Below are 17,514 nucleotides of genomic sequence, written 5' to 3'. Positions count from 1 at the left end.
CAGAAACTCTGAGGAAATAGAATGTATTCCATAAAACCTAGTAAGAAACTCATGGGAAAAAAACCCCATTCTTCTCGCTTGGATTCAAACAAGTGGTCTTGTGATTAAAAGCATCAGGGAGTTTTCTGAGGGATCCAGACACACTGTTGTGCTCCTTTGCCTACTTCAGGGCCCCCAAGCACGTCCTTCCTTCTTCCCTATTACTCTGACATCTTCTCCTCTTGCCTCTGAATAAACAGACATGCAGAACCCTCATGACATTCAGGGCAAAGGCTTACCTCTAAGCGGAAATAAAGAACAGTAAGATGATGATTTTTAGTTCTCATCTGGGAACGGACACTTGGTTACTGGGTGGCAACTGCAGATTTATGCCGTAGGATTTTGTTTTTAATCACTGAGAGCCTGTCTGTTTAAAGGAGTCTATAATTACATTTCTCTCCAATACCTATGATTGGTGGAAGAGTATAAACCTCCAAATCCTGGAGATATGCTCTTTTAAGAGAAAAGTGACTAAAGATTCCACATTTAAGAGAGCAGAGATCATCAGGGACTTCATTATTCTCAGATTCTCAATTTTACCCTGACCTGGGACCAGATTTCAAAATCAATGTGAAATTATAATTATCTATTAAATCTTCTCTTTCTACCCCAACAGAACTTCATTGTCCCTTCTGATCAATATGAAATACTAGTGTGTTCACCCCTCATACACCTGTAGCATTGACAGGTTGGTTTGTTCCGACATATAAAGTTCTACCCAAGTACATAATGATGTACTTTCAATATTTTTTCTCTGAAAGCAAAGTGCACATAATTTAGCCCCTAACCATGCCTCTATGGCCACCATTCTGTTTGATTAAGGGAATAAAATGAGTCCCTCATTTTTGCCCTTGAATGACCACACTTTGAGCATAGGAGTGACTAGTGATCACAGCTATTAATAAGTCAGAGACTCCTCAAAGTTGTCTCTGATTTATAGTAATTGTAGAAATTCTCCACATAAAATGACATCTTTGTTGGAGAATTAAATTCATTTCATGTTTTCTTTTCAAAATTATTTCTCGAACTTTCCTTTGGTTTAAAATTCTTCTTTGGTAAAGTTCATATGTGTATTTTACTACTTTTTCTTAAAATCATCTTTCAATTTTAATTGCTGTTATAAAAATCACAATTGTATCTAAACATTTTGAACAAATCCACCTGTCTATAGTTAATGTGAAAGTGTATGTCTAAATACTCCACAACTCCCTCCTTCAATAACCCAAGTGCACATCCTTGGAGAAACATTTTGAATTATTTACAACTACTTAGTAAGATCTCCTTTAGATAACCTCTCTTTGATCCTTTTGTTTGCTTTTTAATATTTTGGGGGGGTAGTGGGAGGGAGGGTCAGTGAGGGAGGGAGAGAGATCTTAAGCAGGCTTCACGAAGTGGGGCTTGATCTCACGACCCTGAGATCATGACCTGAGCCAAAATCAAGAGTTGGATGCTGAACTAACTGAGCCACCCAGGAGCCCCTTTTGTTTGCTTTTAAGGACACATTCTGAATGTCTTTTATGTGGGGAAAAATGTGGTTAATGAAAAGCCCTACAGGAAACATAAAGATAGTAATACATATATTTTGGATTTCCTCCAGATCTTTAATTCCAGCTAAGACCAATTTCCACTTAAAAAAAAAAAAAGGATCAATTTCCACTTGATATTGATGTGATGGGCTCTTTCAACTTGGGAATAGGGATTATCTTCCTCATTCAGACAGGAGTGGGGATCCTGGGAAATTCCTTCCTCTTTGGTCTTTACAACTTCCCTTTGTTCACTGGACACAAGCTGAAATCCAAAGACCTAATTCTCAATCAACTGGTCTTAGCCAACTCCTTGGTGCTTTTTTCCAAAGAGATCCCTCAGACCACGGCAGCTTTTGGATGGAAATACTTCCTGGATGACATTGGATATAAAGTTGTCTTTTATGTACACAGAGTGGGCAGAGGAGATTCCCTCAGCATCGCCTGCCTGTTGAGTGGCTACCAGGCTTTTAAGATTCACTCTAGTATCTGCAGGGTGATGGAGCTCAGAATGTCTCTGAAGGGCATTGGCTTCTGCTGTTTCATCTGCTGGATCTTGCATCTCCTGTTAAGTATCTATGTTCCATTAAGAATGACTGGGCCACTGAACAGCAAAAACCTTAGTTTGAGAAAAACATACGTCTACTGTTCTGGACTACCACAAGATAAATTTATAGGCTCACTAAACGCTACTGTGTTTTCTTTCTTTGACTTTGTGTGTTTGAGCCTCATGGTCTGGGCCAGTGGCTCCATGGTCCTTGTCCTGCTCAGGCACAAGCAGCAAGTCCAACATATTCATAGTCACAGCCGTTGCCCCAGACCTTCCCACGAGGACAGAGCCACACGCACCATTCTGATCCTGGTGAGCTCCTTTGTGTGCTGTTACTCTCTCTCTTCCATTTTGTCTCTTTGCATAGTACTTATTTTGAGTCCAGACCAGTGGCTAGTAAACACTGCTGTGTTCGTAACATCACGTTTTCAGACATTCAGCCCATTTGTGCTCATCAGCAGTGATATGCGTGTCTCTCGGTTCTGCTTTGCCTGCTGGACAAGGAAAAGTTTTCCTTAATCTGGTAAAACAGTTGTCTTATCTTTTGATCTGTGCAGATAAATCTACTTTTCATTTCACCCTTTGTTAACATATAGGTGACTATTTGGTGCTAGTTACAATTCCAGGAATCTGTGCTATCCAATGATTAGCACCCCACCCTGACACAGCTATAGTGAAGCCAAAATAGATTTATACAATGTGTCATGATTACTTAATATACCCATGCTATATTCCTCAACTAGTTCAAGGTCCTTTAGGAGGATATAAAGTAAGAAAACTACCAGGTTTGCCAACATAAGTAAAATGCCCCTACAGCTAGCATCAAACAGGGCCTTTTAATAGTTTTAATAGGTATATTTTTTCCTAAACATAGGTGGGTAAGGCTAGATCTATCAGGGAAAATACCTGGATGGCCCATGTGGGAACGCACATGCAGCCTTAATTAACAACGAAACTACGGTATTTGTGGCAGGATACCGTCCATCAGACAAAAATTCTAAGCTTTGTCCTAACAATGGCAAAGATCAGTGAAGGGGCATCACCTTCGCTTTTTAGATGTCATTTAGTACATACTTAATTAAATGTGTTTTACTTTAATAAACTTCCATCTGATTCCTAATTTTGATTAAAATATTTTGGTTTAATGGTTCTCAAACCCAGAGTTTCCGATCTTCAATTACTGGCTTTTATTTTAAACAAAAGGTAAACTTTCAAGAATGCAGGAAGAATTTTCACTCTATCTCTTCCATTTACTATTAGATAGAAGAATTGTTTCCGCAGTGATTTCTTTTCCTCTATTTAATTCAGCCTGTTCCTATTGTCTTTAAAGATTTTAATTTAATCTTTTAATTTTCTTGAAGAGTCCAGGCAATTTCACAACTACTTCATAGTTAATTTTGATAAATCCTAGGACTGAACGCTATGTCTTTGAGAATGTATAACCTTTTATTATTTATTTACACACAGAAAATGATGACATTTATAAGCCTCCTTAAGTCCCATCGATTTTTATGAAAAATTCATGCACTGTGCAACACTTTTTTGAGGTTAAGTTTACACCACAGTCTTCTGATGAGGCCTTATCTTTTCCACAACATCCTCTCACACAGGCTCCACTATCAGGTCAGGGTGCGGTTCTCTAAACCATCCTGATTTAAATGCTTTCTAATTACCTACAGAGTCACCAACTAACTTCTGACCTGTAGTCCTAAAGTAATTCCAGGACCAATTAATTCTTGAGTAGTTGATTAGAACACACTGTATATAAAACTGAGCCTTAGCCCAATGACGCCTAATTCATACCGTTAATGAATGAAGTCACGAAAGACAGAGCAATTTCCTTATCTATGATGCCCCCACCTCTGTCTCAGGCAGACACACCCGACAGTGAGCTTCCTTCCTGACCTGCAGGTCTGTCCCTTGACCTTACCGGCCTGCAGGTTCTATAGCAGATTTTGTAGTATCTAAGAGTGGATCTGAAATGATTTTGTTTCTGTGGTTTTACTGACAAGTTATTCATACAACTTAGCTATAAGCTAAGTATCCTCATGTCCATCTGAAGACGACAGAACAGATTTACAACCTACAAACTCCCGCCATCATTCCATGGTACAACTGGACTCAAACTTATCTGTCCAAATTCTAGACCGTGTTCTTAATGGAAATAGTTTGCATCCAAGTAACTGTGATCATGCTGTTTTTGAAGCGAAGTGAATCATTTTGGGAAAGTTTTTTTTCCTTTTGCATTTTATGGGTTGATTTGTATTTCACCTGATTTTCAGCCAAGCAATCACTCTCTGGGTCTGCGAGGAATTCATACTGATACTGATTGATTTTGTGTTTACGTTTCATGCCCTGCCTCTCATGAGAGGTCTCTTTAGAAAGAAACCTGCTAGTTAAACCTAATATTCAACATTCTTTTTCTTCATTTTCCATCTCCATTTTTTTTCCTCTTTTCTGCTCTCTGGGCAGGTTATGTGTAATTCATCTCCATTAAATTATTTCATTTTATTGTTTTTTGGTGCTATCATTTAAGGACCACACTTATGTTTATTCCATTTTTCTTTACACTCTTATTGTGAAATATAACATTAGTACAGGGAATTAATATATATTTAGAATTTAACAAATGTTCCTAAAATAGATGCCTCTGTATCTGCCACTGAGGAAAATACGAAGAATGCTAGTAGTGCCCTGCCATGTCAAGTGTTCCATCCCAGACACGGTCTGCACCTCCTCCAAGAGTAACTCAACATCCAGATTTTTAAGTCAGCATCTGTTGGATTTTCTTTTTCTTTCTTTCTTTTTTTTTAAGATTTGTTGTTTTTGTTGTTTGACAGAGGGAGATCACAAGTAGGTAGAGAGGCAGGCAGAGAGAGAGGGGGAAGCAGGTCCCTGCTGAGCAGAGAGCCCAATGAGGGGCTCGATCCCAGGACACTGGGACCACAACCTGAGCTGAAGGCAGAGGCCCAACCCACTGAGCCACCCAGGTGCCCCTCTGTTGGATTTTCTTGACAGTTTTCCTTAACTGTGCATAAATCCTAAAACTATAGTTTGACTCTGTATGTCACTGACATTTATATGAAAGGAGTCATATGCTATGTATTCGTTTGCTCTTACTTCTTTTGGCCACTGAGTGTCAGCACGACTCACCCATGCTGCTCAATATGTATCATTCATTTTCAGTGCTTCTGAGAGCACCATTTCATAATCTGTCTCTATTCTACACTGATGGACCTTTGTATGGCCTTCAGGTGTCAGCAATAATGACAACGCAGCTGTAAAAGTGTTTGTTCATGTGTTCTGATGTACATCAGAACATGTTTCTTTGGAGCAGCAGTTCCCTTCCACACCAAGTGTGGATGTCCAGATGTATGTGGATCTCCTTCTAAGCTCTACATGATCTGTACATGTAGCTCTGCACAAATATCTAATATCAAACTGCTGTCATCTCTAGTTTTATAACAGGTCCTAACCTCTGAAAGAACAATCCACCTTATCTTTTTTTCTCTTTATCTTCTAATTGTGCTTTATTTTTCTGTGAATTCTGAATTTTAAATAGCTTTTGTCAAGTTCAACAACAGTAACATGTGCCGCTTCCGGTCGGCAAATGGGAGAAGAATTAGGCACAAACAAGTCAGCTGCAAGAGACTGGGAGCAGGGGACAAGAGTCGAGAAGAGGCTGCCCCGAGCAACTCCAAAGTCCCACTTTTATTAGGTAGAAACAATAGCCCAACAGAAGGGCCGATGAAGGTCGAACATTAGTCACGTGTCTCGTGGACAAGCAAGGAGGAGGATAAAGTTTATAGTTAATCAAGCACATTCAAAGGACTCATCTAACTAACAACGGGCGCTTCTGGGAAGAGAAAGGAGCGATAAGGGAAAAGGGAAGCAGGCGGTGTTTCGTTCCACCCAGAGCTGACCGGGCGTTCCCGGGTGCTCAGCTTCCCGGAAGCAGGCGGCGGTCCGCCCTGGGCGAGCCCGGCATCCCCAGCCGCCCAGCTTCACGGTCGTGTATCGTCCTTTCCCCAAAGACCCGTTGCCAGTGTATGTTTTTCTTAAGGCCGTATCTAAATGTGCTTGGTAACTAGTAAATTCCTCCAGGGGCTATAGTTTAAGTAACACGTTGTTCTGAGGGGCAGTAGCAAACACGAATCAGAAACATTCCATGGGGGATGCCTGGGTGGCTCAGTTGGTTAAGCGGCTGCCTTCAGCTCAGGTCATGATTCCAGCGGCCTGGGATCGAGTCCCACATCCGGCTCCTTGCTTGGCAGGGAGCCTGCTTCTCCCTCTGCCTCTGCCTGCCACTCTGTCTGCTTGTGCTCGCTCTCGCTCCTCTCTCTCTCTCTCTGACAAATAAATAAAATCTTTAAAAAATAAAAAAAATAAATAAAAAGAAACATTCCATGGTACACTTGCATTCACTAACTGTGAAAAGGAATGAGCTCAAGCTGATTCTGGTTCCTCTATTTCTCTTATTGTACACGTGGCATAATGTTCTCCTGTCCTCGATTCTCCTTATTACAATGGGTCTAGGCAGCATGTGTTTCCCCGTTCTAAACATTCCCCCTTTGTAAATTTCTCCTTTGTGTTGTATTACCTAGATACATGTCTGCTTCTTCTTTAATGTTTTAGATTTTTAGCTTCCTTTAAAATTTCCATTGGCTTTACCCGCTTTCTGACTCCTTTGAAATTTTCTCCATCTGAGATAGATATAGATATAGATATAGATATTTGTAAGTAAGCCCTATACCCAACATGGGGCTTGAATTCATGATCCAGAGATCAAGAGCTGCATACTCTACTGACTGAGACAGCCAGGTGCCCCTGATACTTTTAATTTTAGTTATATAGACATTTATTTATCCTTATCTATTGTGTACTTTATAAGACCCCTGTACTCAATGTCCAATATTTCCACATTATCACTACTTTCATATTGTACTATATAACTAATATCCTCTTCACTTTGAAAATAACTACTACACTTTAACAGACCTATTAGTCTGTTACAAAAGATATTTCTCCAGTCTTACACACAGCCCCTTTTACAATGGTTTTGCTTATAGGTAACTTTGAAAGAGAAAGCCAAAAGGCAATCTCTTTACTAGATATGGAGAAGCTGGAAAGTTATGGTAGTGAAGAGGTGTGGTGTCAAGCCATCAGCCGTCTCTCTGCAGCAGCAGCTGCTAGGTTTGGCTTGCCAATCTGCCATAGGCATGGCTGGTAAGGAAACTGCAAGCCCAAATGGACTGAGAAAGATTACTCCTTACACAGATGTCATAAGAAAGTCAGCAAACATTCCGTCACCTCCTGCTATGCCTGTCACGTAGGACACCACCAAACCAAAGGGGCTAGAACGCAGGCAACATGTGCAGTGGGACTCAGTTGCTGAGGAGCCTAGTCAAGCCTGGCTGTGAGTGGTTTTATATCCTCACAGATGGACCCTATGGAAGGAAGGATTAAGTGGAAGTTCCAATGTCTCACAGGAACCAGGAATGTAGTGAAACTCTCATATACCGCTGGTAGGAAATATAAAAAATTAACCACTTCAGATCAGTTTGACAATTTCTTAAAAAGTTAAAAATTCACCTACCCTATGATTCAGGCATTGCACTCAGAGGTATTAACATAAGAAAGATGAAACATGTATCCATATAAAGATTTATATGTAAATCTTCAAAGAAGTTTTATTTGTAATAGCCAAAACCTGCAAACCCAGGTGTCAAGGAACAGATATATGGACAACAAATGGCGGTATATCCATACAACAGAACACTCACTACTCAGCAATGGAAGGAATGCACTTTTTAAATCTCAAGGTAATTACACAGTATATATGAAGCCAGAGAAAAAGAATAAATACTTTAATACTAAAATTCTAGAAAATGTAGTCTACTATAAAGGAAAGTAAATCTAAGTTTGCCCAGAGAGCCAGAGAGGGCAGGGGGAGAGATTAATAAAAATTATAAGGTAAATATGTGTGGGGGGCGCCTGGGTGGCTCAGTGGGTTAAGGCCGCTGCCTATGGCTCAGGTCATGATCTCAGGGTCCTGGGATCGAGCCCTGCATCGGGCTCTCTGCTTGGCAGGGAGCCTGCTTCCTCCTCCCTCTCTGCCTGCCTCTTTGCCTACTTGTGATCTCTGTCTGTCAAATAAATAAAATTTTTTTAAAAAGTAAATATGTGTGGAAATTATATGCTCATTATCACAACTATGATAGTTTGGTAGATTATTGCCAAATCTTATCCAACTACACACTTTAAATATGTGCAGTTTACTATATGTCATTATATCCTAAAGCTTTAAGCAATGGTTCAAAACAAAAGAAAAGATCTCTCCCACTCCTTTTAAAAAAAAATCAGGTTTGGCAACTCTCTATTATCTCTACCACCTCTCTCCTGATGCTTTGGGAGGGATGGCTTATCTCAATGATAGCAAATACTGGTGAACAATGGAGGATGTTTCCACCTTAGCCACAAAGGCCATAAGGCTGGATTAAGAGATCTCCCTTCTCTCTATCCTTGTTTTCCTGCATGTGCAGTAATAGTCTTAAGGTCAACAGCCCAGAAAGCTACAGCAATCTATAAAACCTTAATTTCTCTGCCAATGACCTCAGCTATTCGGGTTACACAGGCCAGGCGTCACGCTCACTCAACACAGCCACAGCCACTGGAATAGCTGTGGGTAAACTTTTAGAAGAGGGATGTTCTGTCCAGTTGACTGCGGGCTCCACCACTCCCTATCAATCCAATGTTTCTCATCAGTTGTGATTCCTGTGAGCCCTTTAGTGTTAAAACCAGTAACACTACCCTACTAAATCCTGGGCATCAGGGCACATGGCTCTTCTGAAGGACCTGGGGAAGAGATTCCCCTTAGCCATGTGATCAGTACACGATATGCACTATAGACAACGGAACCAATCCCAGAAACACGGGGGATTTTCACAAGGAGCTGCTCCTCAATGTGAGCACAATCTGGGCCCACAAAAAAATCTCGACTTCCAGGCTGCATATTAGTTGCACAAAGCCAGCAGTCTTTCCTTGGAGGCCATGGACAGCAAACTGAACTAAGCCCAAACCGAAGAGTTATTCTCTGCCATCACACTTCGTCTTCTGAGGCGCACCAAAGTTGGGAACTCTCACACAAGCTGTTTACACCTTCATGATATCTTCAAAGCAATCTCTCGGTGAATACAACCCTAAGGATTAAAGGTGGCTTAAACAATAAGGCCTTTATTATTGCACAAATCATAGGCAGGCAGTTTATGGGTTGGTGACATGGAGACTGTAAAAAACCCACCACAAGTATTAAATGAAAACAATGTCCCTGAAGACAAACCTTCTTTGCAAGCCACCAGTAGAACCCAGAGTAGGTCTTTTGGGAGAAAACTGGGTCAGGTATACACACTAATTAGAGAGAAGGGAATGACATCACTGTTAAGACTCGGGCTGCTCATTTTCTCCAGACAGAACAGAGATCTATTTCCCTAAACACTGGGGTAACTGATGTATACCACGGAGGGCTTTCAGGAATTAGAGCTGCCTTATACCATGAAAACTGGTAGTCACAGTTTCAGCAAGGACCCCAAGCCGGATAGGAAGCACAACATGGTTCCCAGAAGCTTCCCCCATACCTGAAACTTACAGGGAATCTTCCCTGTGGTGTATATTCTGATGTCTGAGTTCAACTTCAGGAAGATATCTCCCTCACAAAGGCTCTTCTCCAACGTCATTATATCAAACACGCAGAAAGCCTGCTCCTTGCATGGCTATGGCTTTGCTATGTGAACTTTCTGGTGCCCAATGAGGCGAGACTTTCGGCTGAAGGCTTTCCCACATTCACTGCACTCATGAGGTCTCTCCAGTGTGGACTTTTTCATGTTGGATGAGGTTACACCTTCGGCTAAAGGCTTTCCCACATTCACTGCACTCATGAAGCTGATTTGCACTGTGAACTTTCTGGTGCTGAATCAGAGCAGACCACTGACTGAAGGCTTTCCCACATTTGCTGCACATATACAGCCTTTCCACATGGTGGTGAACTTGCTGGTGTCTAAAGAGGTTAAATCTTCGGCTAAAAGCTTTTGCGCATTTGTTACACTCATGAGGCCTTTTTCTGACAGGAGTTTTTTGGTGTTGAGCAAACTGGGTGTCACTGAAGAATTCCCCACATTCCCTGCACTCCTGAGGCCTCTCTCCAGTGTGAACCCTTTTGTGTTGAATGAGGCCAGAGCTGCGGGTAAAGGATTTCCCTCATATCCTACACTCATAAGGTCTTTCTCCAGTGTGAACTCTCTGGTGTTGAATGAGGCCAGAACTTTGGCTAAAAGATTTCCCACATCCCCTGCCCTCATAAGGTTTCTCTCCAGTGTGAACTCTACAGTGTTTAATGAGGCTGGAGGTGTCACCAAAACATTTTCCACATTTACTGCACTCATAAGGCCTCACTCCAGTGTGAACTCTCTGATGTTTAATGAGACTGGAGCTTTGGCTAAAGGATTTCCCACATTCACTGCACTCATAAGGCTTTTCTCCAGTGTGAACTCTCTTATGTACAACAAGGCTGGAGCTCTGGCCAAAGAATTTCCCACATCTGCTGCACTTACAAGGCTTTGCCCCAGTGTGAATTCTCTGGTGCTGGATGAAACTGGAGATGTGGGTGAAGAACTTCCCACATTCATTGCATTTATAGGGCCTTTCTCCAGTGTGGACTTTCTGATGCTGAAAGAGATTAAACCTTCGGGTGAAGGATTTCCCACATTCATTGCACTCGTAAGGCCTTTCTTCAGTGCGGACACTCAGGCATTGAACATGAGTGTACTCGTGGCTGAAGGTTTTCTTGAATTCACACCAACTGTAACGGCTCTTCCCACTGTGAACAGCTTCCCCACACACGGTGCAACTGTTTGGTTTCTGCCCATTATGAGTGGCCTGGTGCTGATGCTCCCCTGAACTGGCAAGAAAGTTCTTGTCAACCTCCCCGTAGGTAAAGGACTTCCCTGACACATGCGACCTGCAGCTCTTCACAAACAAAGCCCATTTCAACAGTTTCTCTCCACTGCATTGCTTCCCATGCTGGTGAAGGTTTGCAATGAAACTGACTGGTTTCCTACATTTGTAAGATCTCAACCAGGGACATGTTCTCTGATGCAGAGCCACACCCAAAATGTCTTTTAAGACCAGACAACATATCCCACAGGGGTCTGCCTTCTGGGGATATGGGCCTCCATGGTGAGTCCCGATCTGTGATACTCCTACAGAAGCAGTGGGCTCTGAAGGTGCCTTCCCATCCTCTGCTCCATGCCAGCAATCTGAAAGCAGAGAAATTCTACTGAAGTATACACAGGCAGTAGTGGGAAGGGGCAATACCATCATAAATGTGGGTCCAACAGACCAATGAATGCGCTGATGGCACCGTTTCCAGGATGAAGGAGCTGGGGTCAGGGTAAAGAAGCTGCTGCTGTGGGGCACCTGGATGGTTCAGTTGGTTAAGCATCTGCCTTAGGCTCAGGTTATGATCCAGGGGTCCTGGGATCAAGCCCAGCGTGGGGCTTCCCACTCAGTGGGGAGTCTGCTTCTCCTTCTGCCCCTCTCCCCAACTTGTGCACTTGCTCTCTCTCTCAAATAAATAAATAAAATCTTAAAAAAAAAAAAAAAAACAGCTGCTGCTGTGCAAAACTGGGCCTCTACAGGTCAGACAGTGAGGGAGGCCTCTCCAGGTGAAGAAACATGGATGGGATGTGGCATAGGGAGGGGCAGCAGGATCCTCTGCTAATAGCTTTCAGTAAATCCTTGCTGACACCTGTGCAGAAAGGTGTTTCTAAGCTCAAGAAAATTCAAGTGTAAGAGAGCTGGTTTAAGAACTATGTTCAGTAGGGACGTCGGTTAAGCATCCGCCTTTGGCTCAGGTCATGATCACAGGGTCCTGGGATGGAGACCTGCATCAGGTTCCCTGCTCAGTGGGGAGTCTGCTTCTCCCTCTGCCCCTACCCCTGCTCGCGCACTCTCTCTCTAATAAATAAATACAATCCTTTAAAAAAAAAAAAAAGAACTATGTGAGGATATGTGCACACTTCACAATATAAAATGTGTAGGGTAATGTGAGAAAGCACTACAGAAGCAGCAGTAAGGGGAACTGGTGATATGTGGAGTCCAGATAGGTGGGAATTAACCAGATTCAGAGCAGAAATGACAAGTTAGCAAGTGTCAAGAATGGGGAAGTAAAAGAAGAAATGAGGTGGCCAACGGCCACCAGTGGAATAGGACAGGTTTCTGGTATCATCTGAACACAACCCTGATGAGCCCTTTCCTACTTAACACTTCCCAGGCCCAGGGTTCCTCTGGGCCCACCTTGCTATGGCTGGAGTCATGTTCATCCTGGGAAGCACCAAGGACTCTCCTTCATATCCCCTGGTTTGGGAACTAAATGGGACCTGCATGATGCAAGTTTTAAGGGAAAGGTGAGACAGGTGAGTGGCCAGCACTGGCCCAGAGCAACTTAACACATACAGACCATAGGGAAGAAGACTAGTATTACAAAGAAATCCTCAGAGGAGGATCTCGTAAGAACTGCCCATAGTCCACGTAAGTACTGACCATGTCAGTGACTACAGTTCCTAGAGCAGGCAGGGACAGGAAATGTCATCACCTATAGGAAGGGGCAAAACCAGGCAGAGAGGTGCTGTGGACTTGGACAGAGTCAGACGGATAGTTGAAAGGCAAGCAAGGTAGAAGCCATTAGCGTAACTGCAAGACTACTGACCCTGCGTACCTTCCCAGTGAGGCTTTGGGGCAGTACATTCAGCCCAGCCCTAAGGACTGCAACTGACCAGGGAACGGAGGGGAAGGAAGCAATGCCCATGTTTGTGATGGGAGAAATACAGAGATATCCCTGGGATAAAAGCAGAAAGGCTTAGCCCAGGTCCCTGGGGAGGGAATGAGGGCCTTACCCAGGGGGGTCACAAGTGCCAAGTTCTCCAGCATCACATCATGGTACAGGCGTCTCTGATTCTCATCAAGGAGACCCCATTCCTCCCAGAAGTACACAGCCACATCTTCAAATGTCACACTGTCCTGACAGAGACAGATGAAACCCCAGAGACCCTGTCCCAAGGACCCACAATCCCTTCCCCCCCAGAGTCACCCCATTGGCACCACTGGTGGTCTCTCCTCATGGTCCCATTAATCACTGTGTACAACCCTCAGCAACAACAGCAGGACATCCGATAAATGCCAGCTAAACTCTGGGCCTGGCAGACACGGCCCCAACGCTCCTGCTAAGCAATACCCCTGCGGTTCTCCAGACTAAGTGTTCCAGACTCAACCAAACTGGGCTTTCCCTTCAATCTTAAGTCTGCAATACCAGGACCCTGTGGCCATTACTTCACATTCCCTCTCCACATGCACATCACTGTACCTGTGATGCACAGACTGTACCTTCTACGTCTCTGGAGCCCACAGGTGCACTCCCTCCGCCCCCACAACTACCCCCTTGCCCCACAGCACAGGTATCTCCCTAGATTCTCCCCGCATCACTTAGCACATGGCATCTAGACAGTGCTTGCTTGGCAGACTCAAATGGAATCCACATATAATCCAACATTACCCAGACCTCCGATGGCTTCCACTACCAAGGGCAGTCCAGAACCCTGCTGTGAAAACCTCCGCTTCACAGAGAAAGCTGGCTCTGTTCTCTGCTTCAACCTCACCAACCACAACCACACGCACAGCTCAGACATCTCTGGCCCTCTTCAACTTCTGTGCTGCACTTCCTGAGCCCTCCAGTCACACGCATTCATACCCAGCCACACCTCATTCAAAACTCAGCCCCACTGGTCCCCTATCCCAGGCCTAAAAGCCCACAGATGACCACAGTGGACTCTGAAATAACCTACCATCCTGACTGAAACATCCCATGCCCTACCCAAGGGCCACCACAACGTCCTGGGGAACATTATCCTGCCTCAGTTACTCCTGCCTCTCCACATTCCTCTCATGTCCACTTTTGCCTTGGAAACCTTGGTCACCTGCCAAATCATCCTCCTGCCCACACTTCCCCCCCAGCCACTTTTCTCCCTCACCACTACCCAGTACTCTCCACCTTCAACCAGGTGCCCAACCCGAAGACCCCGTTCTTGGCCCACTCCACCTTCTTCTTGGATTGCTAACAGTATTACCACCAGAACCTGATGATTCCCCTTCCCAAATGCAACCCGCAGCTCCCCTCCAGTTGACACTGCAGCAATCGCCTTTGGAATGGCTCCTTCCTGAAACCCCCTCCCTACCGAACTATGTGTGCAACTGCCCACTGAATGCCTCCACTAGTCTCTGAAATGTCTCAGGCTTAACAGGGCTGAACCCAGCCTCCTGATATCCCCACTGAAAATGTTCCCATTACCGACTACTCCATCTCAGTTGATGGAACTTCCATCCTCCCAGCTGTTAAGACCAAAACCTTTGGGGTCATCCCCGACTCCTTCCTTTCTTCCCCTTCCCCATCAAAAGCCGGTTGGCCCTACTTAAAAAAAAAAAAAAAAAAAATGAGTCCATGATCCAACCACTTCTCCCACCTCAATGGCCACCATTTACGTCCAACACTTGCCAGGGCTATTACAGGTCTTTCTTGGTCATTCTTCTCCTCCTATCCCAGAGTCCATTCTCCACTGGGCAGCCACACGAGGCCTGTTAAAACCTTGGTAAGATCACTTTACTCCTAATCAAACCTTCTATTATCTCCAGAATTGACACCTGACCTCAAAGGCAGGCATTCCAGTCCTGCTCCTGTCCCCTTGTTTCCACGAGGCAAAAAGGGAAATCCAGTTCCCTCCAAGAATCTGCAGACACTGGCACCTATTCCTGGATAACCTTCCACACCTTCGACTGGTTGCCAGAAACAAGAATTCTTCCATGTAACCCTCAGCCTAGACTCAGGACTCCAGCCTGGAGTTTCTCCAAGGTCTCCCAGACACACGGACTGGGAGAGCAGCAGGCAGAGTCCCGGGACACTGAATTCCAGAGACCATTTGGGAGGGTTCAGGACCAGTAAGGGACCGAGATCCTCCATGGATCCCTGTGGGCCTCAGGAGCCTTTCTTCAGCCAAAGAGGCAGGCCCTAGAGGAAGACAGCCATGGCCAGGCTCCACGGGCTCAGAACTCCCCATATGCCTGCCCAGCCCTGCAGCCAGGTGACCTCCACGGACCGCTATTTATGCCTCAGGGTCAGAGGGCTCTGACCAGGGGTGACCGTGCACGAGAACGCCACCTCCAGCAACCCCAGTGTCCTCATCAACACCCCCCCCCCAAGTCTATTCTCTTTCCCAGCAACCTTCGTGACACTTAAAACCCTCAAGGAGATCTGGTCCCTCCTTTGGCCAAAGTCCCCTTGGCGTCCAGGGTCCTCACGAAGGTCCCGCACCTCGGCCCGCCATTCCAGGCGTCTCCGCCTCACGCTTGTCCCCTGAGGGCAGAATCCTCCCCTCTCCGACCCCCTGCAGCCCCCGCCCCGGCGGCCCCTCAGCCCGGAGCCCGCTCCCGCACGCAGCCCGCCCGCGCTCCCACCCGCGCCCCCGCCCACCCCCGACTCCCTGTCCCGGACACCGGGGCCGGGGCCGCAGGGCCGCGAGCAGGCGCCCGCGCTCGGGCCTTTGGGGTCTGGGTCGGGGGCTGAGGGGAGGCCCCGGGAGACGAGCGTTTACCTCAGCCGAGTCCCTGGGCGCGGCTGCCGCCATCGGACTCTGGGAGAAGCAGACACCGGGACCGGCCCCCGGCGCGGGCAGTCCCGGCGGCGTCACCGAGTCTTGGACCCAAATCTGTGCGGCGGGGACAGCACCTCCTCCTGCCCCTCCTCTGATCCTGTCACCTCACTCCCAAACTACGGCCGCACCATCTTCTAAACCAAGGTAAGCCCTAAAGAAGCCAAAGAGACCGCCAAGAGGGGGACGCCAGAAGCCCCGCCCCAACATGACGTGTTGCACAGACGTGCCCTCTTCTGAGCCTTCATTGGCTCAACGCCGCCCGGCCCTCCGACAGAGCAGTGTGGGTAATGTAGTTCCCACAGCTCCGCAGACGACCCCCCCCCCCACCCCGCACGCGTGCGCGAAGGATGAACCCACAACCACTTCCCCCGCAAGCCAGGCAGCACCGCGAGGATTGCTGGGAAATGGCCTGGCCAACGAGGCCGGAGCCTCCCTCCGCAAGAAAGCTCAGCACCCGTACTTCTGGGTCCGTTGCTGCAACTGATCGTCAAAGTGTTAGAAACATGTTATTTCAGACTCCATGAAGCCAGGTTGCTTCAGAGGCCAAAGGTATTATTTCAGATGGCCTCGAAAGGACACAGAGGGGCGCCTGGGTGGCTCAGTGGGTTAAAGCCTCTGCCTTCGGCTCAGGTCATGATCCCAGGGTCCCAGAATCGAGCCCCGCATCGGGCTCTCCGCTCAGCGGGGAGCCTGCTTCCTCACCCTCTCTCTGCCTGCCTCTCTGCCTACCTGTGATCTCTTTCTGTCAAATAAATAAAATCTTTTAGAAAAATATTTTATTATTTACTTATTTATTATTTATTTGACAGAGCTCCCACTGAGCCAACCAGGTGCCCAAGCCCTGTGATTTTTATTTTGGATTTTGCATAGCTTGATGATTTTCAGGAACACATACATTCCGTTATAGTACAACTGACTGGACTCTCCTCCAGAATAAATTCTTAAGTAAAAAACTATGGTCCAGAATGAGTATGAACACACAAACACACACACACACACACACACACACACACGGAAAAGTCAGGGACACAGAACAAGAAGCATCTAAAACAAACCACACACATATGTATATGGATATATTTTTACTGATAAATATACATTATCAACTTATTAAAAAAAATTTATTGGGGTGCCTGGGTGGTGCAGTTGGTTAAACGTCTGACTCTTGGTTTCAGCTCAGGTAGTGATCTCAGGACCATGAGATCAAGTTCCATCTTGGGCTCTGCACTCAGCACAAAGTCTCCTTAAGACTCTCGCTCTCGCTCTCCCTCGCCCCTCCCTGCCCATGCTCTCTCTCTAAAATAAATAAATAAATCTGAAAAAAAGAAACTTTTAAATATATGGCACTTAAATATTTGTACCATTAGTACATAAAAATAAAGGTAAATTTGATCTCGTCACTAAAACATTTATTTATTTGAGAGAGAACACAGCTGGGGAAGGAGCAGAAGAAGAGGGAGAGAATCAGATGCCTGAAAAGAGCTCCTTCCCAAACCGTCTGCTCTGAGGACAGGGATGGCCATGGCAGCATCTGTGCAAGGGGGACATATACATATACATATACATATACGAGACAGAGTTCTGGAATTCCAGGATCTCATCTGCTTGCTGGGAAATGATTATCATTTCACCTATAAGTGCAGTGACA

General features: G+C 45.5%; 1 protein-coding gene across 1 annotated transcript; it reads left to right on the top strand.

Annotated features, from left to right (window-relative positions):
- Positions 1-1,710: 1,710 nt before the first annotated feature.
- On the top strand, positions 1,711-16,004 carry LOC308358470 (vomeronasal type-1 receptor 1-like; the record flags this gene model as incomplete). The annotated part of the gene is made up of 2 exons (XM_080828647.1): positions 1,711-2,478; positions 15,606-16,004. The coding sequence occupies 2 exons, from the start codon at positions 1,711-1,713 to the stop codon at positions 16,002-16,004; spliced, it is 1,167 nt and encodes a 388-aa protein (XP_080684773.1).
- Positions 16,005-17,514: the final 1,510 nt, after the last annotated feature.

Source organism: Martes martes, assembly GCF_963455335.1.
Source record: "Martes martes genome assembly, chromosome: 17".
In the NCBI taxonomy this organism is placed as follows: Eukaryota; Metazoa; Chordata; class Mammalia; order Carnivora; family Mustelidae; genus Martes; species Martes martes.
The sequence above is the reverse complement of the archived record's forward strand: the minus strand, read 5'-3'. Positions and strand labels throughout refer to the sequence as shown.